This window comes from Magnolia sinica, chromosome 13, assembly GCF_029962835.1.
Source record: "Magnolia sinica isolate HGM2019 chromosome 13, MsV1, whole genome shotgun sequence".
Lineage (NCBI taxonomy): Eukaryota > Viridiplantae > Streptophyta > Magnoliopsida > Magnoliales > Magnoliaceae > Magnolia > Magnolia sinica.
Genome location: NC_080585.1, coordinates 11,773,913 through 11,798,630, shown reverse-complemented (window position 1 = coordinate 11,798,630; position 24,718 = coordinate 11,773,913). Strand labels below are relative to the sequence as shown.

The window sequence follows — 24,718 nt, the reverse complement described above, 5'->3', positions numbered from 1 at the left end:
GATTACCAACTTTCCATTTTAACCGTCCGTTATACGTCCAGTTAGGATCAAACGGCTAATATAGTTTTTGGTATGTATGCCATGTGTCCGATATCTGGATGCATGCGTGTGTACCAGAATCTTCAAGCTTTTATCTGATTCCAAAACACCCATGTTATGTCCACTAATTGGACGGCTGGACCAAATGTGCCCAACGATTGGACGGTCACGATTGACGTACGTGTCTGATCCATGTGGTAGTGAATCACCACCGTTTAAGTAGAAGGCAAGCGGAGAGCATGCTCGGCTTTGAGGTTGATGTTTCATCGAGATGATGGGAGTAGTTTAACTACATATGCGCCGGTTTGGGAGGCTGGTTCCGCTATGACTTTTGTAGAATAACCTTATTCTACAACGTTGTGTAACGTGATGTGTACATGACATCCACTCCGTCCAAAATGTGTGGCCCTCATGTTTTCCTTAAATCCCAAAAAATCAGGCAGATCCAAGACTCAGTTGGACCACACCATGTAAAAACGTAGTCCACCTGACTTTTTGAACCATATTCTTGGGTTGTCCATTCATCATGACGGGGTGCATCTTATGAATGGATTGGATCGTACATGCAAAAGACAGTGAGTCCTACACGATTAGAAAATTTTAAAGGTCGGCATCTGCATCCCAACTGTACCCTGTGCTGTGGCCGACCTAAGTTTTGGATCGGTCCAATTTCATGCAAGCAATGTGAACTTGAAGGGGCACACCTTATGGATGGATTGGATGTGGGCCCCACATCACCATGTGTCCCACACACGACACCGAAGAATGAGCTTTTTTTCTCCTCTTTTTTTTTTTCCACACGCACGCACGCACACCCACACGCTCATGCTGCAGTGGGATTTCACCACCTATGGATGCTCGAAACCCTGAGCTATCTTTCCCCATATATACGAGGGACATTGATGCATCAATCTGAGCCGTCCACCTAGTAATGAGTGTCCCGATTGATGTGCCAGTGCACCATGCTACTTTATGCTGTGGAGAGATGGATCTACCATATTCAGGATCTAAAACTCCACATGTGGTCTCCCTTCATTGTTCATGAATATGTATGGCCCACCTGATGCATGCTTCGGTTGTCTCAAACGAGTTCAAACATGGTACAAGTGGGCCCGAGTATGAAATGCACGTGGGCTCAGTACAGCTACTATATGGCATATGGACCAATAATACCAGTATAACAACAGCGTGAGACACTTATTACTACCGCTCGAGTATGAGGACCAGCAAGCATCCAAGCCACAAATCACAACCGTACAATCTGACAAGTGTCAGGTTTATGTACTGCCATATAATTGTGGGGCTAACAACCCCATCGAACCGCTAGCACTGTTTCCACCGTCTGATTTCAGAACCTGCATAGACAACGATCTGCAACCCCCAGCACCATGTTGGCAATCTAGGGTTTAGCCTGTTTAGACATCGAATGCCCCTTTCAAGGGTGCAGTTTAGACATCCGTAGCGCATGAGACATGGTCATTGTCTTAAAAGGTCAGTCATGATTAAAGACCATCTGATGGGTGGTGATCCACCGTAGATTGCACACGACCTACAGAAAAAGCAGGATAATCGAGGCCATACAATTAGAGACATTAAAATGGATGGTGAAGGTAAAACACGGTCTTACTGACCATTTTGCAGGGTCTTATTTGAATGGCTACGATCATCCTATATTGGGGCCATGCAAAACCACGGTGGGACCCTCCTATCCAATGTCCCAAGTGATAATAGGTCAGCCCCACATCCACAACATTGCACTGAATCATTGCTCGTATATATCATTTAACAGCCTGGGACCACCCAGCACAGTCAGATGGGCCCACCTGATGAACGGGTAAAGAATTATTTTCTTATGTATTATGATGTTGACGATCACCTGTTAAACACTCAACAGACATAATTAGCCAAGGGAAACAGGGCCCACTCACCACCATGACGTATCATTCAAGACTCCACCCAACATGTACTTTTACCATAATTTCCACCACACATGACATACATACCATATGATCAGATCCACTTAATCCGTGGGCCACATCATTGGTTGGAGCATGCTGCAAAAGTTGCACATCTGCACAACAATAATCATCTAGAAGGCAGATCTTTTTTCTTTTTTTTTCTTTCTTTTTTTTTTTTGTAGACGGAGGTATCGAAGTGAGACTAATCCCTGCGGATACACGCAAGCACCCACAACCACGTGAGCCGGGTAAAGCCAAGGAGGGGAATCGAACCTCACCTATAGCGAGCAAACCTACGGTGAATACCATTCGCCCAAACCTCATTGGGTCTAGAAGGCAGATCTTACAACTTCCCATTAGTAATGTTCACAAACAACAGTGTGTTAACATGAACGTTTTGATTTTCTGCCATCACGCATTGCAAAAGGCGGGCCACATCATAAAGATCACCTAGACAGGGAACCAGAATGGTCCATTCATCATGTCGCGCAAAAAAAAAAAAAAAAACAGGATGCCTCATTGTATTGTTTGTGGTCCACTTGGCACAGATTGGATGTTCCACTGTCGTTACACATCAATGGGAAATAAAAATATAAACATAAACATAAACATCAACAATTAATTCTAATTAATTGGAGCCAAATGGAGCATTATTTCTTCGACCCAACCAAACCCAAATGTGATAAACAAGTTGGGTCTGGGTCACTACATTAATGGGTAGATTTTATGTTTTCTTTAACTTAAAAACCGACCCAGACCTTAATTGTAATTTCTGGTATGGGTCCAGGACTCAGACCCATTATATTAATGGGTCAGAAATACTTCCTTCAAACCCAACCCAAATCATAATGGGTTGGGTCTGGGTCTAAAATTCAGACCCAATTCCCAGTTCCCCAACCTGACCCTACTTATATAGGCTTCCCAAGAGAGTAGACCTAATAACCAGTTGAAAGGACCAGGCAACCTTAAAGCACCCGCGATCATGTGAGGCTGAGCAGGTCCTCTTGCACGTCATGTTTGCAGCATTAAGGGAAAAACACAGATTTCTCGGAAATCGTTTTTAATTCTAAGATATTCATTCAACATTTCAAACACTGGCCTAAATGAAATTTCAGGAAAGATGGTATTAGAAACACTATCAAACACTTGAGATCCTTTCTCCAACCAATGCCTTTGCATAGAGATGTTTCAACCTATGAGATCAAGGTTTAAAATCAGTGTATTGGGTACACACCATATCATTCGCCATACCGCCCTTTATCAGGCTACTTTGGACCGACACAAGCTGATACAGCCATATAATACAAGGACGATATCAGATGACACATACCCAAAGAAAAAATCATATTACTCAGTGAAAGTAAAATGAAGGGGAACTTTAGTCAATGTACCTAACCCAGTCCCTCCCCAATAGCAGAGTAAGGCTAAAATGGACCAACATTCTTCTACCCTTTAACCAATCTTATGTCACTGATCTCCTGCCCACATTTCTGGTGAGCCCCAGCAGACAGGCTTGGTTCGAATGGTCCACACTCAACATACATGCATTACCAACTTACTGAGCGGAAAAACATAAATTTAATGCTTAAGCATCTAACTCGAAGGCGGTGCCTGGCGGCCAAAAACCCCCAATCTCGCACACTTACAGGCCATCACAAGCCAAATGCAAGGAATTTACAAGCATCTGTATGTCATTCCTTGCGGCAAAGTGCTTGGGGGGCTATATTCATTGACTACTAACAGATGACATATTGTAAACAGCAAATTCAAAACAAAAGTAGAAGGAAAAAAAAAAGTTCAAATCATCTTAGGATAAGCTTCTTCCTGATAATCCATCATGTATATGGCAAACATGGGCACACCCAACTAATCATGGAAAATTCAATATCCAAGAAACATTGTGAAAAGGAATAACAAAACACTGAAAATGACATTTCACCAGAGAAAACCAACCTACATCACTAACCAAAAGAGCTTTCAACACCAACCTTACTTCTCTGACGAGTTGGGCCCCCTCTTCTTTCCAAATCCAACAACTGCATGCATTAAACATATCAAAAATCAATAAATCAGAATATGGATATTCGTCAACATACCATGAAGTCTGATGTTTTTATACAATTTTATACATTCAACATTGACGTGGAACAAATATAAACTTACAACTTTTTGATGAATAATATAAACTTAAAAATATTTGGTAATACATTAGTACAGAGTTGTTCTATTTGTATTCGCATAACTAGAAGTGTGTAGTAATCAGTCGAGTATGTATCATTATTCATTACATATTTCCTAAAATAAAATGCAAAAATACTGCTATATAGAGCTGGACACCAAGCCGAACAAGTCGAGCTTGGCATGGCTCGGCTCGGTTTGGCCAGCAGCCTACCTCAGCTTGAGTTCGGCTCAGCTCGGTTCTCAACCCTGACTGACCAGCTCGGTCAACAGCACGGGCTAGCTCGAGCCGAGTTTGAGTTCGAGCGCCCAAATAGAGAGAGGGAGAGAGAGACGAGAGAGGCGGGTTACCAGCTTGAGTGCTCGAACACGGACAGACAGTTGGACAAGGAAGCTTGAATGCTTGATCGAGTGCTCGGACAAAGACGGCCGAGTGGACAGGGACGGTTGAGCATTCGGACAGGGATGGTCTAGTGCTCGGACAAGGACAGCCAGACAAGGACAACCGACTACTCGAACAAGGACGGCCAGAGAGAGAGAGAGAGAGAGCCAGAGATTGAGAAATTGATTTGATATTGAGAGGAAGAGAGGATCGGTAGGGTCGGATAGGGTGAAAAAAAAAAAAGAAAAGGAAAGGGAATTTAAGGCGATATATATATATATATATATATATGGGAAAAGGTACTATGCGCGAGTCCGTTCCATGAGGTCGAGCTGTGTGGGCCCCACCGTGATGCGTTTCGAACATCTACCCCATCAGTCAGATGCACCATTCCATCGTGGGCCTAGGGCTCAAAAATCAAATCAATCTGTGACTTGTGTGGGCCACACCACATACAGAAGTGGGGAGGGGCCGTGCACCATTAAAACATTCATGATCATTTTTTGGGCCCACCGAGAGGTGGTTTGCAAATCCAGCCCATCCATTATGTGTCCCACTTGGATGAGGGTTCAGACCAAGTTTCAACAGCATTCAAAACTCAGGTGGGCCCCACCAAGTGCTTTTATATGTTTTAACGGTGTCTTCACATGATTTTAGATGGTATGGCCCACCTGAGTTCTGTATACGGCTGATTTTTGGGATATCCCATAATTTAGAGGGGACCCATCAAATGCACGGTGTTGATGGTCGACACGCATCACGGTGGGGCCCACACAGCTCAACCTCACGGGAGCTTATCATGAGGTCGAGCGCATAATACCTTTTCCCTATATATATATATATATATATATATATATATATATATATATATAGAGAGAGAGAGAGAGAGAGAGAGAGAGAGAGAGAGAGACCCAATCTCCTGCACACAGTACCGTAAGGAGTTTATATACGAGCTTTCATGTAAGTCGTAAGATAAGGAAAGCAGCTGGAATTCAACTACATTGAGAGTCTTCAAAAAAAAGACTCCTACACTCACAAAGAGACTCTTAGAATTGCAAGCGGACGAAAGCCTTTCGCATGAAGATCCTGGCAAGGATTTTGTGTGCGGCCCACTATGATATTTGTGATAAATCCAACCCGTCCATCTGTTTTTCGAAATCATTTTAGGACATGCGACCAAAAATGACGAGGATCCAAAACTTAAATGGGCCACATGAGAGGAAACAGTGGGGATTTAGTGACCACTGTTGAGACATTCATATGGCTACAAAATTTTTGCATCGGTTTAAGTTCCTGGTGTTTTCATTTCATCTCAGTGAAAATGACCTTATAAACGGCTTGGATGGAATATAAACATCAAGGTGGAGCCTAAGAAGGTTTTAACGGTAAACATTCCTTTCCCCATTGCTTCATCTCGTATGGCCCAATTGAATTTTGGATCCTCCTCATTTTTGGTATAATGTCCTAAAATGATATCTAAAAACGAATGGACTAGTTGGATTTCACACAAACATCACAATGGGCCCCACACAGAATCCTTATGCAGGATCTTCATGGGAAATGCTTTAGCATGAAATTCGGGTCCCCTGGAATTGGGAAACGGATTGGCTACTTCCCCGCCACCAACCAATGGCGAGTGGTTGGTGCTATGCGGGATCTTCATGGGAAATGCTTTAGCATGAAATTCAGGTCCCCTGGAATTGGGAAACGGATTGGCTACTTCCTTGCCACCAACCAATGGCGGGTGGTTGGTGCTATATGGGCCCCACCGTGTGTGTGTTTCATCTATGCCGTCCATCTGATTTTCTAGATCATTTTATGGTATGAGACCAAAAATGGGGTATATCCCAATCTCTAGTGGACTACATTACAGGAAATGGTGTTGAATGGACGTCGACCATTAAAAAAAATTTGCGGGCCATGAAAGTTTTGGATCAAGCTATCTTTGTTTTTCCCTTCATATGGGTCTGTATGACCTAATCAACAGATTGGGTGTCAAATAAACAGTACAATGCACCTTAGGATGATTTTAACGGTGGATATCCAATTATTATCGGTTTCCTATGGTGTGGTCCATCTGAGATTTATATTCCTCTCATTTTTAAGATCAAGCCCTAAAATGATCTTTAAAAATGGATGAACGGAATGGATGAAACACATACATCATGGTGGGGCCCACAAAGCACCGACCACTAGCCATTGAGCTAGTGGCAGGGCAGTAGCCAATTTGTTTCCCAATACGAGATGAAACAATGGTGATTCTAGCTATTTGGTGGTCTGTCTGGGAAGAGAGGAACAACAGATGTTTCCGGGATTCTTCTTCACCTGTTACCTCAAAGGCCAAGTGCCGCATTATTGAATGAGCGGGCCAGTTGAAAGCGTTAAAATGCTATGATCTTAATTTCCTAGGTGTCTAGTCCGGGTTGCCTCCTTGACAGCCCCTCTCGCCCTCTTTTGTATTTTCTTTTGTTTCAATACAATCGTTATCTTTCAAAAAAAAAACAATGAGGATAGGAATGCTTACCGTTGAAACCGTTTATAAGATCATTTTCATTGAGATGAAATGAAAACACTAGGAACTTAAACCGATACAAAACTTTTGTAGCCATATGAATGTTTCAACGGTGGTCACTAAATCCCCATCGTTTCCTCTCATGTGGCCCATTTAAGTTTTGGATCCTCCTCATTTTTGGTCGCATGTCCTAAAATGATTTCGAAAAACGGATGGACGGGTTGGATTTATCACAAACATCATAGTGGGCCCCACACAGAATCCTTGCGCAAGATCTTCATACGAAAGGCTTTCGTCCGCTTACAATTCCAAGAGTCTCTCCATGAGTGTAGGAGAGAGTCTTTTTTTTTTAAGACTCTCTCAATGCAGCTGAATCCTAGCCGTTCTCCTCATCTTACGGCTTACATGAAAGCTCGCGTATAAACTCCTTACGGTACTGTGCGCAGGAGACCGGGTCTCTCTCTCTCTCTCTCTCTCTCTCTCTCTCTCTCTCTCTCTCTCCACATCCATTCATCCATGTCGAGCCGAACCAAGTTGATTTCGGGTCAAGCTCGAGCTTTCGAACTAAAAAAAAGAAAAGAAAAAGGGCTCTACCCAACTCGAACCCAACTTTCAATCCGAGCCGAGTTGAGCGAGTTAACCAAACTAGCTCGGCTCGTGTCCAGCTCTAGCTATAAATTAGAATTTGAAGATTTGACAAGCATAATAGTTTCTTCTCTTTGTTTGTTATTTTCACATTTTGTGGACAAAAACCTAATGCAAGCAAATTCATAGTCCCATGTGGATCAACTTGATCACATGTGTGGGGCTACATGTTCATACATGTTAACTCCACATGGAGTCCATGTGATGTGAAGAGACCATTTTAATCATTTCTTATCGGGCTTTTTATTCTGTCCTTAACACTATTTAAGGCATTTGTTGGGTGTGTGATTGCTTTAATGGTTTGGGATTGGAAAGGGAGAAGTTTCAATGGCCCTAGCCAAATCCATACAGCCAGTTGTATCCACCAGGTCGTGGGGTTCATCCTAATGCCAGCAGAGGGGAATGGGCAGGCAGTAGTTGCTGCTGTTTCGGGTAGGTGAAGGTTGACTTTTTAAGTCTTTATCTTGTGGTTGACTTCTAGGCCTAGTTGCATTCTAGGAGAATGAGAATGTTGGGACTCCCAATTCTAAGATCTACACTCATTTAAAGCTTCAACGCTATTTAAGCCTTCCACTTCAACTGTAGAAAAAGCAATGGTGGCTGCAAGGTGAAGGATTAAGAAAAGGAATAGACCAAACCCCGCCTCAATATTGTTTCCCTGACTTATTGCCTCCTTTTCTTGCTTTCATTCCAACCCTCCCCCCATTTTGCTGATTAATCCTATACAACCAAGCAATTTTTTGTGTTTTCACTTCAATCGTGAACAACACCTAACTAATGGGTTTGATGAAAGATACACACCATAGTGGCCCCACGGCCCACACAGAAGCATATGGTAGCCAACCCATCCCAATTGTCCAATGTGTTGTGGCCCACCATCCCAAAAGATTGAAATAGGTGTGGTAGCGGGTATCAATCCTTCAACTTATTTTACAACCAAGAGGGTCTCAACCACTAAGCTAATCAATTACTTATGTTGAAATGCGGAGTAATAAACATAAGAACTAAAGCATGTGTGTGAGTGTGCAAAATTAAGGGTTATTACATTTACGGCCTTTACAGGGGATGTAATGAAAAGTCATAGCCTTTACAACCCCGTGACATGTAACAGTTGCCACCGTTACCTTTACATAACAGCTTTACAGTACACATAGTTACATGCTATGCACGTGGGGCACTTGAAGATGGACAATTGCGCATATCAATTACTTATGTTGAAATGCGGAATAATAAACATAAGAACTAAAGCATGTGTGTGAGTGTGCAAAATTAAGGGTTATTACAGTTACGGCCTTTACAAGGGGTGTAATGAAAAGTCATAGCCTTTACGACCACGTGACGTGTAACGGTTGCCACCGTTACCTTTACATAACAGCTTTACAGTACACATAGTTACATGCTACACACATGGGGCACTTGAAGATGGACAATTGCACATATCAGGTACATGGCACATCTGACTACCAAGTGTGGAACTATATAAAAAGAGGGTGTCATTTCCCTCAATTTCTTGGAAACAGTATTTCTTAATTCTTAAGCAAAGAAATGAAAAAAGAGCATTTTTTTAGAAAATGAGAGGGAAATGGAAATGATGTTTCCGGAAAAAAAAATTACTAAAAAGAGTCAACGGAAACATAATTTTCATGAAAATGATGTTTCCTCGATTTATATTTCAACAAATCCAAATGAAGCCTAAGTAGAATTTTAAAAAATACGAAAAGAGTCTCATGTGGGTTGGAATACAACACAGAGCATCTTTTTGCAATTTTTTTAAATTCTATTAAGAGCATAAATTCCATGATCTCAAAATTACTTTTCCCAATTTCCTAAAATGGCAATAAGCGAAACGCATTCTAAGTTTATGCACTTTCTCTAAATGTGCTTGACATATTAAAAATGTAGAGGTTTCATAGAGCTACTAGCTGGCAGCTGAGAACTTTTACACTATCATCCAAGTTTTCAATCTGCACGAATGAGACCCATTGCTCAGTAATCCAAACCGTTGTGCCCCAAACTAAATATCCTATACACCAGATCTCCCAAATGAAAAAAAAAAAAAACCTAAGCATTTCAATACAATGCCAACAAGTAACAGTTAAGGAGGAAACTAAAGAGAAGGTCCCCATTCAAACAACAAACAAGGCCAAATATTCTATGGCTAGGATATCCCAATCTAGAGGGCTCAGAGGCCATCGATGGTGAGTCCAATCATATCAACCTCTTGGATAACCTAAACCCGTGACCCACTTGAAAAGTCTCCCAACCTGATCATTCAACAATACCTCTAAAATGAGCCACCGGCTCACGATAGATTGTTGTTGATAAGACATGGAAGCGACTTGCACGTAACCCTAAGTTGTGGGGCGCACCATGATGTCTGTGTTATATCCAGCGTGCACCATTTCGCAAGCTCATTTTAGGCTCCTCAAGAAGGTTCCAATGGTGGGCATTCAATCCCTACTTTTTCTTGTGATATGGCCCACTTGAGTTTTGGATCTTCCTGATTTTCGATATTACATCATAACATGATCCGTCAAAACGTATTGACGGAGTGGATATAACACAGGCATCACTGTGGGCCCCACAGAGCTTACTCGGCTTTCATGCATGATCCAGAACATGTGCAGAAGGTGTTCAGTTGCTTTTAATTGCGGATTATCCACATATAGGAATTTTTATTTTCAGAAACTGGGATTTTGCTAACATGAGCACAACGCAACAAGGTTCACGCCTTTCAAAATCCGGATCCCCACCGGATCCAGCCGGCGCACGATAGCATTGGCCGGGGGCAACGCAATAGTGCGCCGGGGGTGGAGTTGGCCGGGAGAAGGAGACGTACCGGCTGTGACGAAACGCCTGTTGTACTGCATGCGCTTGTGGGCTCTGCCCCGGGGCTTCTTCTTCTTATCCTGCTTCGCCACCTTCGGCGTCTGCCCCCTCACCTTCCCGGCACGTGCCAGCGACCCGTGTACCTTACCTGCAAAACATCCACCCACCACAGGTAGGATTAACAAACCAAATTCCATAGTCCTTTCAGATCCGAGGAAGAAAGATTCAGAAAGAAAGACAGAGAGAGTGGCGTAGCTAACCCATGGCGTGTTTTAGGATTTACAGATACAGCGCCGACTAGCAGGAGTTTCTCTTCTTCCTCACGGCTTAGGATGAGGAAATCAGGGGGGTTAGGGTTTTGAGGGAGCGAGATACCGAGCTTTTATAGGAGAAAACGATCATATGATACGCGGCCCTCTTCTTTGCATATTATACTCGGGTTTTCAGTTTCAATAGGTGGGCCTATAGTTCGGTAATCCAGACCATTGGTTCGGTTGCGTCCCAACGTTACTGGACCATGACCACGTAGTCTCGCAGAACGGAACATCCATAGCTACATTTTCATGTCTTATTAACCGTTGATTTGCTGATCACAAATTTGGAGGTTAAGATTGTCTTACCTAGTATGTTTTTTTTTAAGGACATTGCCCATCTAAGGTGGGGCACAACAGATCAGCGGCATAGATTAATCTATCCATGTCCCGCATTTCAGAGTTGGGAACCCGCATACTGGTGGGCTGCGTTGCCCGCGTCTCTTGAGTTTTGGGCGGGGGGACGTGCGCACGCCCCGCACACGCTAACACACTTACGCCTTAGTGGGATTTCACCGCTTGTGGATACTTAACCCTAGACCGGGTGTTGAAACTCCAGGGAGTCTTATTAAAGTGGATAGGTTGTTGAGTGTGCCAAATCTTTGAATACTCTTCTTTTTTAGTACTTCAACCGCTCTTGGATTTGGGATTTCAACCCCAATGAAGTTACCGCCATCTCGTCAACATATCATTTCACTCAAATCACAGGAATTGAAGTTCTCCTCTCTTCTTTGTTTACCACTAAGTTTGTAGGTCTTTACTGATGCATGTGTTTTATCCATGCCTAGTTCCACCTATATATTCCCTTTATATGCAAGAACTGAGTTGAATATGCATAAAAATGACCAATATCAGCTGTGAAATCAAGTCAATTGATTACATTTTCATGGTCTATCAAGTGTTTACTTCACTTAATAAAGTATTTTTCTTGCTATCCCATGATCCACCATAAGCATGTTTCACTTAATATAGTGTTTTTCTTATATAAAATTTTTAATTGAAACGTGAGATTTGAAAGTCAAAATAATATGGTATTTTCAAACATATAAATATTAGGTAATAGTGGTGTTAATTCCACCTAATGTGATTCAATACTATTTTTATCCCATGTCTTGGGCTTGGGAGAAGAACTGCAGTACTTTGGCAAAAGTGTAATGGATGATACATTGAGCACTTACAATTGCATATGTGGCATGCTAGAAGACAAAGAAAACCATCCAGCCCCAGTTCAAGTGTATCATAAACAAATATATATACCTGTTTAATTATTTTACTGCTTGATTGGTGGACATTAATTTGACGGTCAAAAATAGAATGTCCAATTATATTATTTCAACAAAGAAGTGTCCACACATCACGTATGCAGACCGTGTCATGCGGAGCTCACCACCCACTTCAATAGTGAAATGATGTGGCATGAGATTTGACTGATGGAGTCAAACGCTGTCAAAGATAGACTCAGCAAAAAAAAAAACTTGGAAATAACAGGCCCATCTACAACAGGGTACGGCCCCGCTAATCCAATCTCAGAACTTTATTTGGCCATTGAGGTGTCACCACCCATCTACCGTCCACACATATGAGAGGTTAGATTTATCTGCTGATCTTTGCTGCTGTTGTTTTATCCACTAGGTGCACAAGTGTGCCAAAATCGAAATGTTTCGATTCAAACTGAATAACAATGACCCCAAGTACCAAGGTAGGCAGACATGTAGAGTATGACCAAGACCTAAGAGGATCGGTCACCTATTTAGCCACTCACTCAATGTATAAAATTGAATCAGGCAACGCTCAAAGGGTGGGGTTCATTCGCCTTTCATACGAAAGTACTTTTCGATACAGATAAAATGAAATGAGAAAAAAATTCTTACAGTCAGTCACGAAAAGCAACTGCAAGACACATTTTCCGATTGATGAACTGAGCACACAAGCATAGACTCATACTACAACTAAGAGTTATTGATTACAAATTACTCTGCGGAATGTAAATGGTGAGTTTGAAAAGTAAGGCTTACACTAGATATCTAATTTACTTGACAAGAAGAGTAAATAATTACACTATGAGATGTAATTTAATTGATAAATTGAAATACATTTGAATTTGATTGGGCTAGTATGAGATGATTTTCTTTGTTGCTTTACATTGTTATTTATATTTCGATCATTCATTTGGATTCTTCTCACGTTCCGATGGTTTCCATAACTACTCTGCATTATTGCTCTACATCCTTATTGGCCGCTTGAACAATACACAACATCATTTAATACGTTTCATCTACACTTATCGAGAAATCTCCTCCGTACATATCTTCAAATCTTCAAGTAAACCATGTGTATCCCTACACATCACATGTAACTCCTGCTGATTGGTTGCAGCAGGACAGCAATAATGGGTATGAACAATCTTATTTTGGAGGCAGTGGATTTGGAAGCAAGCCTTAACGAGGCAAGATTTGACTGGGCCAGCCCTGTGTGACGTATACTCAATGACTTTCAAATATGCTTTGCCCTGCTTCATCTCTAATGGAAGTACGTGCCCCAATCAAATCTCACAGTGTCAGGAGCCTTACCGTGCCTAATCCGCTCCCAAATTTAGGTTTATTTGAGAAAATGTACAATGTATAATTTCAGGCCGCCCATTATCGAGCGCCGCTACTTGTGCATCAAACGATGTACTCTCCCAGAGCAGGCAGATTCAATAGTCAGGTGGCCACCCAATTGGGAACCGTATAAAATTATACCTACAAAGCTCTTAAATTCATGCGCATGGCCCACCCACCTGAGGTCCGGAATAGTGTGATTTCTGACTAATTTTTCATCAGAGCACATATGGGATGAATGGGTTGGACGACATATAAAAACCGTGGTAGGCCGTCTACAAAACTAACTGCTTGTACATAACACAACATGAACGTGCCGAGTACAGACAAGTGAACCTTCAGTTTTCAGATTCGGGGCATGTTTTCCCCTATAGAAACAATGGATTGGATGTTGCACATATGTGACACATGGACCCATGCATCTCCAAAGAAGAATCACAGAGTATAAACATGCCAACACGGCATGCCATGCAAATCCATGTACACTATAAATAGAGAACGACATTGATACTCTGGCAAAATATGATTGATGTTATACATGCTCATAGAAATTAAATAGGTGGAACCAAACATGTTTTTTTTTTTAAATTTTATTATTATAAAGAAAACCAGAAAAATACAAAAACTAGCATCCAAAGACCTCCCATGGATCACATTTTAGATGTATAATGAACCAAAAATTGCACTGATGTGCTTCTTTCATTATAGCATCAGTGGACATTTACGGCCCGTTTGGATACCACCAAATAAGTCACTTTTTCTACTTACAACAGGAGATAAGTAACTTATTTGAGATAGGTAAGTTTGGTTTAAGATCAATTATAAGTTAATCACTTTAGTTTAATAAGTTAAAAAATCAAGATAAGCTACTTAAGGCATAAGTAGCTTATCTTAAATAAATTAAGATCCAAATGCCCCCTTATTGCTCAGCTAGGAATGAAAAATATCAAATGGTCTCATTCCAACAAAGAGTACAAAATAGAATCAGTGGACATTTATGGCCATGAGGGCAGAGATTGGAGCCCCATGCCATGGATTTCGTCCACCAATTAAAGCCTGGAGGACAGGGATTGGGGTCCCACACCATGGACTCTTCCCACCATCCATTACCAGTATGCATCTGAACTTAAATACCACCAAACCAGAGGCTAAATCAGTAACAATATCAGCATTTATTGGAATTTAACATGATCAATTCACGTAAAATCAATGGACAGAAGCAATTAGATTAACTTGCACTGCCAAATCACAAGCAACAGCAACTACGAACTCCAGCTCTGAGCTTGCAAAAGCTAGCCCAAGTAGAAATTGGCCAACAAAGCAGACCAATCCAATCACTAGTTGGGAGCTGGCTGGGTGGATTGAGCCCTGCAACCAAGTGGGCCCCACCCAAGTCGAGCGTGACCCAAGAGGAATCCATGTGTCCAACAAAACAACTAACAAGAGGCATATGAAGATCACACGAAAAGCTTTCAACACACATAACACACCATAAGAGAAGAAGGGAGAAAGGTATAATACAGAGTCAAAGTTGTATTTTACTTGTATTCAATCTAAAATGTAACTGAGAAAGCTATCAATCCCTTGTCTGTGCAGGACATACTTGTATCAGCCCTTCCTACAGAGCCTGGACTTCTTCCCTTTTGAAATTTCAATTAGAACTGCAGCCATCCATTCATTCATTGTCTGTAAACAGTACTGTGGCCAAACTTCCATAACAAGACAACTGCTATATGTAGTTATGTACCTTGTTTTTAAACTAAAATGGAGAGAGATGTTTCACATGCCCTTGTTTGTAAATACTTTCTTCTTACTTCACCACATCGAAACAGGACTTGAGATTGGATATCGAAACTGCGCATTTCCCCTTCTCATCGTACTCCACAAAGTCACCATCCGATAGGTCAATTTCAGTGAACTTCGTCTGGAGTTCCTGTGAAACAGGATACAAGTGCATAAATAACAAAATATACTCGAAGACTAAAAAGCAGCACCCTTGGTAACCAGCACTTTCAAGTTTCTTTTCTTTTTCTTTTTTGTTTTTCCTTTTCTTTTCCAAAGTATGGCATGGGCAGTAAAAAGAAAGCATCTGGTTTTCTGTTCTCTTTTGGTTGTGTTTATTGCCCCATGTATGACGGGTAGCGGCAAGGGATTTGAGAGTGGGAACTAGGAAGCATCTATTTCAGAATGTTAGAAAGCTGGCTAAGAGGCGGGCGCAGGAGTCCAAACAGAGATTAGGAGCCGGAGTGGGAACTGGATGGAAGGTTCATGCAACTAAGATTAGCAGCGATTTGCTAAACTCACAAGGACAGACAAGCACGTGTTCGCATGCCAATCTGGCACACGTGGGAGTCGGCCAACTTGTGTATCAGGTGAGCCCCACTGTGTAGATGACCTGACACGAAATCAAGCTGATCAACTCAACTGACTTGCCTATGTATTCCTCTATCCATAGAGTACATTGAAGATACAGAAATGGCTATAACAAAGATTGTGTTATTCATATTAAGAGATACTCTAGGTGGAATATTTTTATGTGGTGCTGAGGATTCAATATCTTTGTAGCTCCAAAATGTTTCAATTTATGCTCCAACCTATTATATGGATGTACCAAGAGATATGTATGGTCTAATGAGACTACTATGAAATATTTACTCATGAGTGGGGCAAGCTCTTCTATTTTGGTTCATGTTTTTTTTTTTTTTTAGATTTTTTAACGCACGCACACACACCCCCACACACTCACATGTAGTGGAATTTCACCACCTATGGGTACTCGAACCCTTGACCCGGTGTTGAAACTCTTGAGAGTCTGCCACCAGAGCAAGAGCAAAGACCCTATCTTGGTTCATGGTTTCTCTTGCTTATATAGTTCATCCTGTGGAGAGATCAAGCTTCAAGAAATAATCAAGACACAAAAGTATAACTCCCAAGTGGGCCAGCCCAGGCATTGGGCCACATCATCTACAAGTAGGGAGACAAATGCACAATCCAAAGCATGCCAAATGAGAAATGACCTGAATTTCAGTATTATACTGTTATGCTACCAAAAGTGTATGCCACTAAAACTTCATGTTTCCTGGTGTCCCTTACAATGATATTCTGTTAAGAGCATCACACAGAGTTCTTTTCTTTTCTTTTTTATGGATATAACAAGAGAGATGTACGGTCTAATGAGGGTACTACAAATTATCAAGCTCTTCTATTCTGGTCATGGTTTCTCTTGTCTATATAGTTCATCCAGCGGAGAGATCGACCTTAAAGAGATAGTGGATGGTCTTATCAAGACAAATGTAAAACTCCCGAGTTGACCATCCCGGACATTGGGCCACGTCATCTCCAAGGAAGGATGCACAAATGCACAATCCGAAGCAGGCCAAATGACCTGAGTTTCAGTATCATGCTATTACACCACCAGCAGTGTATACTACTAAAACTTCCTAGTGTCCCTTGCAATGCTATTCTGTTAGACCATCAGACAGACAGTCTCCATTTTCTATTTTTAATACCATGCTTCACATTTTCACCTTTTCACCCAAGACATGATCATGCCAGAAAATACGAACGTACGCATCCAATAGAATATACAAGCAGTCAAGGTCTTCAACATTTTATAAAAGGACTGACATCATATAATAGAAATTCAGACCAAACTTGGCAGCAGTTTAAACAACACAAATTATATTAGAAACTGTTCATGCACGTGGTCATGTGCACCTACACATTAAAGGGTGGAAAAACATAACTCAAAATATGAAATGTCACAGCGCATGCCGAATAAACTATAAAATTGATTCTTCGAACTTGAAGCAATGGAAAAATAAAAATAAAAAGTTGTGTATCATCATATTTAGAATTGCAACTAAGCCCAACGTACTGAAGCTTGTCCAGACCCTGGATGATAAGCCAAAGACTCAGGTATTAAACAGTCCAGTTACCAAAGCACTTGATCTGGCACAGTTAGGTCAGGCCAGAATGACTTGGCCTCTCAGCAGAATCAGCCTGGCAATGACCCAATTGATCATCGTGCGTGAAAATTCTGGGCCATGTCCAGGCTCGATGACGACGTCCAGGGAGGGCCTCCTAGCTAGAAATCAAGTTTTGGTTCAGAAAAGTGGCCCGATAGTCAAGAAAAGCCCATCATGGGATCTCATGATCGTGGCCCACTCGTCGGATTGATTTCATATTTTAGGTTTTGCTTATTGTTATTACTTAGAACATCATGAACGTTTTAGATTTTTTTGTTTGATTTTTATTTTAGTTTACTTCATCGCCAAGTAATATGTTGCGCACATGGTGCGAGTTTTTGGGTATAGGGTTTTCCTATAAATAGGCACTCTTTGTAGTTCTTTTCATTCATTCAAGTTTAATAAAAATTTCTGCTTTATTTTTCTGCTCTCTCCATGAGTTATGAAAGAATTCAAAAGTGGGTGCGAAGCCCTCCCTTTTTCGAAGGGCTAACTACCGTGGTGCGAAGCCACATCTATCCCAATTCACCCCCATCTTCCATCATCTTTTTTTCATCTCCAAGGAAGGATGCACAAATGCACAATCCGAAGCAGGCCAAATGACCTGAGTTTCAGTATCATGCTATTACACCACCAGCAGTGTATACTACTAAAACTTCCTAGTGTCCCTTGCAATGCTATTTTGTTAGACCATCAGACAGACAGTCTCCATTTTCTATTTTTAATACCATGCTTCACACTTTTCACCTTTTCACCCAAGACATGACCATGCCAGAAAATACAAACGTACGCATCCAATAGAATATACAAGCAGTCAAGGTCTTCAACATTTTATAAAAGGACTGACATCATATACTAGAAATTCAGACCAAACTTGGCAGCAGTTTAAACAACACAAATTATATTAGAAACTGTTCATGCACGTGGTCATGTGCACCTACACATTAAAGGGTGGAAAAACATAACTCAAAATCTGAAAGGTCACAGCGCATGCCGAATAAACTATAAAATGAATTCTACGAACTTGAAGCAATGGAAAAATAAAAATAAAAAGTTGTGTATCATCATATTTAGAATTGCAACTAGGCCCAACGTACTGAAGCTTGTCCAGACCCTGGATGATAAGCCAAAGACCCAGGTATTAAACAGTCCAGTTACCAAAGCACTTGGCCTGGCACAGTTAGGTCAGGCCAGAATGACTTGGCCTCTCAGCAGAATCAGCCTGGCAATGACCCAATTGATCATCGTGCGTGAAAATTCTGGCTCATGTCCAGGCCCATTTGCATCCCTGGCCATATCTCCACCTATGACTCGTTGCAAAAATCAGTAATGAGTCAATGACAATCATTGCAACGTTGTGGTCACGAAGGGAGGAAGAACTACAGATTTTGACAACAACCAACATTCAGGTTCCATAATCAGAAGAGAACAAAACGAACAGATACTCACAGATTGAGCTTCCCATCCTTTTCCGAAACGAAACTCAACCGGTTCCATGCCCCTGCAATCGAACTGCATCAATGGAACAAGTTTTTCACATTCAGCCAATTCACCAGTCAGTGGTCGGCCTCGCCCTGGGATCATCAGGACTGTTGCTTCCCTCCCACAGAATTTGCACTGAAAGAAATAATACATGGCAGAGTCATTCAATGCCAAAAGTTCACCAAAAATGCACTAGTAATACCCAGGGACCATATTTCATACATCAACTTTAAGTAACACATTCTAACTGCCTATAGCTAATTAAACAACCAAATACTCAATCAACTGGCAAGAAAAAAAAAGGGGGGAAGAAAGAAAACTATGTGGCCTGGATACTGTCGTGATTGTCAATGTCAGACAAGACAGCATTTAAGAGTCAGATAAGCCACATATTGCACAATTTTTTTTAGAATGTAAATATTAAACTTCAGGGACACACTCCAATGGCACTGGAACCAATGTAACCCTATGGCAGTACTGGCTAGATGTGGAGCCCGGTGATGTGTTCACAAAATCCAACCTATCCATCAGATGAATCACCTAAAAAACCCCCAGCCTCCAAAAATCAGCCCGATCCAAAACTTGGTTGGTACACAGCACATGGAACATGTTGAGAGGGAATGCTTACCATTGTTTTTTTTTTTTTTTTTGAAGGATAAAGATTTTATTGGAGAAAAACAAGACAAAACAGCTCATCTCCTTTCTAAAATGGAGTAGGCGTTCCCTCCCAGTTTGTTCCCTTTGTTATTGCCCACTTCAGTTTTTTGTTGGTCTTATTATTGGGGCTTAGGGGTTTTCTGAGGTGACATATCTGATGGATGGGTTGGATGGTATAAACACATCACGTGGGACCCACATCTGGCTGATACCACTGTAGGGTTACGGTGGTACCGTTACCACTAGAGCATGCCCCAAAATTTTAATAGTATATTCGGTAGTCAGTTCAGGCAAGCCAAAACCAGTACATCTGTGAAAAATCCCAAATCTTCCCTCTAATAGGCACATAAAGTAACCGCCTAACTGAAATAAAGTAAAAATCTAACAATCAATTGATTACATGTGTGTGTGTGTGTGTGTGTGTGTGTGTGTGTGTGTGTGTGTGTGTGAGATAGAAACAATTGAGCATGGCAAATCAGCTTTTTATATGGGTTTCCAGTAGTTTTGAACATGCATGCACATACTGACACATCAAATTTTCCAAAAAGTGTCACATACCCATTACATAGAAAGCAAATAACAGTTCATAAAGGGTGTTGAGACTGCCACTTTGTATTGAGAATCCTTGTCTCCCAACTTGTATTCTGGTTTTCTCAAAAATAGAAGTTCCATCTATCATTTTTTTTTTAATGTTGCAGTCTGCAATAAGGTAGCTCAATTAAAGCTTCTTTCCAAATTCTTTATGCATTCGTGTTAGCATGAAGCTGAATAGACTCAAGAGAGTAATCTTTACTCAAACTCATCAGTGCATGCATCCATTGATCCAGACCATCCAGTAGGGTGGCAGCATCTTATATATATATATATATATATAACTCTTCATTTAACATTGTGCTCTCAGCAAGTTTTGGGGTCTTGGTTGGAAAGTGCAAATAAATGAGAACATTCACCAAGAAGTGTCAAGTGAAGCTTTATGAACTTCATTTGCACGGTGAGGACCATCGAATCCTTGTACGTACAGAAAGGATCTGGTGCTATCATCTACATTGAGGATAGTTTTCAAGGATTATATCTTCTTGGAAATAGACGCATGTAACAGTGTTCATCTACTTAGCTCTGCTGTGGTTGTGCCCTAAAAAACGATGCTGGTTAGATAATTCTAGCCACCAATTGGAGGGATTTTGACTGTTACAAATGGATGATTGAAAAAAGAAGTCCAACCAAACTTAAACATTCAATGGGCAAATTTTTTCCAGTAGTTAGCTAGGATCGTCAGGATTCTATGATTCTCCAAGTCCACCCCCTGTATGTAACAACAGGAACATTTTGGGTATCACATGTGAGCCACATGTCCAGAGCAGTGTTGTAAATAGCTCACGCTATGTAGTGTGTAACTTACTCTATGTAGCGTAGCTTGGCTTTCATGCTATGTAGCTCATGAAAATAGCTTAAACCATGTGTAGCCTACGCCACATGCTACGGAGCCTACAAATACAATACATGCTATGTAACATATGCAACAAGTTATTTTTTACTAAAAAATAAAATTAATTCATTTTTCTAATGATTTGTTATATTTTCTATTTTCAATACAAATAAGTTAATGTTTTCATTGATTTTAATAAAATAACATAACCAACAGTATTAAATCAATTCCATTGCTATTTCTTTATGTTTATACTCATATCCTTGCCATATTTTTCCTTTTGTTTTAGGATGCGTTTGGCTGCATCAAATATCACAACCAAGTGCTACCTTATTAAAAAAATCTAGAAGTAGCCTGTAGCTTACATGGCTTACACCTCACACTTTAGAGGGGTGAATGCTATGCTACATGCTATTCGCCACTTAAAACACTGATCCAAAGATACACTCTGGTAACTAATTTTCATGCAACTGTTTAGGACCCAATCCTTCCCCATGCACAACCACACATATGAATATATGCAAGAATAGCTCTCAAATATCAACCAATGCCATTCACACCTAAAATTGTAACAATAACTTGATTTTCACAATGTCCAAATGATTCACCCACCAGAAAGGTCCTCTACCTTTGCCAGAAAGCCAATGATAAGTAACGAGTGATCACCAAAAGGGTCCTCTATCTTTCCCCAAAAATTTCCTTGTCATCGAACAACGGAGATAAGATGTAGGGAAGAAAGGTAGAGTAGCCTCAATTGATGTGACCTTGCCATCAAAAGAAAAGTTCAATTTTCTTTATCATGTGATCATAGTATGGGAGGCTACATTCTCATTTCAATGGAAACATGTGCAACTTGTAATTTGAAGGACAAAGCCCCTCTTGTAATTTGACCGTGTCACTCAAGGAAAAGATTGAGAGAAAGAGAGAGAAGGGGGAGCATAACCCATCAGAAAAATGAAGTTGTTGGTGTTCAAAAGCATGACCCAAACTATATTGTCATGCTCGTAATATCCATACTCAAAACACCAGAAAGAATTATTCCAACCCAAATATAATATCAAAGAACAACTTCTAATGATACAATCAGGGACTGAAAATTGCATGAGAACCTGATCTAACAACATCTAAATAACAAATTTCAATAAAACCCATGTCTAACTCACACATTAATTGTATGTAAGACTGAATGCCATACGATTGCATCATGCAATGCCATGAAAAAAAACAAAACAAAACATCAGAATGCTAATTAACAAGAAAAGAATCATTAATCCAAGATAACAAGTACCTGTTGAAACAAGATAACATGTCTCAATATTGATACATGTTAGAGAACATTTCATTTCAATGCTCCCTGACACCATATCTTTTGCAATCGGGGATCTCTTGATAAATAAATTTAGAGAGGAGATTAAATTAATCTCTCTCAGATTTCCCCAAAAACATGGTATCAGAGACAACACCATGTCCTATGTTTGTGTCACGGAAGGTATGACCTGTGGAAAGAGCAACCAGTGGAAAGTGCAGCTTGGACCAGAGTGAAAGCTGCAGCAAGATAGAAAGGGCTACCTGGACAACCACAGTGCAGCCATCAAAAGGTGGAATGGGCTACCTAGACAACCAGTGCAGCTGCCATGGTGGAACCAGCTACCTTGAAAAGAGGCCGGAGTGCAGCCACAAAGTGGGCTACCATGGACATCGGCTGTGGAGCATGTTGGTATGTTACAATCCCAATGGTTCAAGGGCAGCTAGGACCAGAGTGAAAGCCGCCGCAAGGTGGAAAGGGCTACATGGACAACCAAAGTGCAGCCATCAAAAGGTGGAATGGGCTACCTTGACAACAAGTGCAGCTGCCATGGTGGAACCAGCTACCTCGAAAAGAGGCCAGAGTGCAGCCACAAAGTGGGCTACCGTGGACATCGCCTGTGGAGCATGTTGGTATGTTACAATCCCAATGGTTCAAGGGCCCAGCTTGACACGTTCCATCGGTCCTCGGGCTTTTTGGTGTGTTGGTAAGTTTCTCAACAATTGCAGTATTTTATTTCAGCGCTTGTTCAGGGACACTATACATCTTGGTTTAGGGTTTTAGTGGAGATTCAAAAAAACCACCAAAAAAAAAACACCAACAAGCAAACCAACCCTTCTCCATCACGTTCTCTCCTGCAAAAAGAAAATGCGGAAAAGAAAATTGAGAAGTCAAGAACAAATATACCTTCTGCACAAGATGGGTAGTTCCCCTCCCATTGGGAAGAGGAACGGTCTTGGAGAGAGTTACACATGTTTCTTTCTGGGTCAACTCTCCACAGTTACCACATTTTAGCTGAAAATCAAATCACAAAGAATAAGGAAAATGATCGAATTAGAAGCAACAAAATAGAAATGCATCATCCGAAGATCATGATCAAGGACCCTGTTTCCAATTTCTGAAAATATTGGTCCGATGATAATATCCAAGACCATCCATCCACATTATAAGAAAACACTAAAAAATATAAAATTATAAGGAAAATTATAAAGAGTTGAAGAAGTAGAAGAAGCCATCAAATACCCATTATTCCAAACTCTACAAAAAGATCCAAGAATTCAACGATCCAACTAGCATAATATCTAAAAATTATGAAATATCGAAAACGCATTATCAGAAAATACTTATTCAAACAATCGATGATTTCAAAAGGAGAAAAGAATTTCCGAAAAAAAACAGAAAACCCCACTACCTAAAGAAAGAAATGCTCCCATCCAACTGGTTTGACAGCAAGTTACCGTCCCACCAGAAGATAATCATCCAACCCGTCCAATTGGTTGGCCCCAGACATGACGATCTCCTCATGAAAAAAATCAGCTCTATCAACTCATATTGGGGGCCACACCATAGAATATAATGTATAGGCGCTGATTAACAACACAATACAAGTGTGGTCCGCTTGATGAGTGGATGGGGCTGATTTTTACGCAAGAGGATCCTCGTAGTGGGCCCAACCTAATGGACGGGTTGGATGTTGCACGCACACGAGACGTTGAAAGTAATCCGCTGGTGGACAGTGAATATTCGTCCAACGGTTGGATGTTATCATCTGCATCCAACACAAAACTCTACGAGCTCAAAACGATACAAGAATTCGATGATTTCAAAACGGAAAAATTCCAAAACAAAAATGAAAAACATCATCTGAAGATAAAATAAAAAACCCATCTGTCCAAAATCTAAAAAGATTCTAAAACCATACATTACAATGAGAAAAAGAGAATGAAATATGGGTTTTGGGAAGAAATGAAGGAGAGTGATGCAATGCCTTGAAAAAGTAAGGGAAGTCAGGATTATCTGCGCCTCCTTGAGGCTGGAGATTGGTGAGATTTTCAAGCTCTGCTGTGAACTGCAACAAGAAATTCACCATGTTTTGGAGCTTTTTCTTCTTTGGTCGGGAGAAATGGGTATTTTTTGGGTTCTTGAAAATGCAGGAATTACAAATGCAAATGCTCCAAGAGCTTCTTTTATTTTATTTGATAATCTGGCGCGATGGATGATACGCAGGCGCCTTGAAATTGCATGCGTAGCAAATAAGCATTTCAAATAAACTGAAAAATAAAATTATATTTTACAACTTTAGATGTGTCATTAACTAAAAATTAAGATTTTTTTAGTTATCTGACTATCATCGGTGGACAATTAATGGACGGTTAAAAATGAAAATATCCGATGGTTCTATTTCAACAAACAAGTGTCCACGAAT

General features: G+C 40.8%; 2 protein-coding genes across 2 annotated transcripts; both read right to left on the bottom strand.

The window, feature by feature from the left end:
* Positions 1-3,781: 3,781 nt before the first annotated feature.
* LOC131222811 (small ribosomal subunit protein eS30z/eS30y/eS30x) lies at positions 3,782-10,959 on the bottom strand. Its single transcript, XM_058218014.1, has 3 exons — positions 10,804-10,959; positions 10,554-10,691; positions 3,782-4,033 (listed from the first exon to the last, which is right to left on the bottom strand). The coding sequence occupies exons 1-3, from the start codon at positions 10,805-10,807 to the stop codon at positions 3,987-3,989; spliced, it is 189 nt and encodes a 62-aa protein (XP_058073997.1). The 5' UTR covers positions 10,808-10,959; the 3' UTR covers positions 3,782-3,986.
* A 3,989-nt stretch (positions 10,960-14,948) lies between these two features.
* On the bottom strand, positions 14,949-24,464 carry LOC131222810 (uncharacterized). Its single transcript, XM_058218013.1, has 4 exons — positions 24,281-24,464; positions 23,200-23,307; positions 18,872-19,039; positions 14,949-15,387 (listed from the first exon to the last, which is right to left on the bottom strand). The coding sequence occupies exons 1-4, from the start codon at positions 24,380-24,382 to the stop codon at positions 15,265-15,267; spliced, it is 501 nt and encodes a 166-aa protein (XP_058073996.1). The 5' UTR covers positions 24,383-24,464; the 3' UTR covers positions 14,949-15,264.
* Positions 24,465-24,718: the final 254 nt, after the last annotated feature.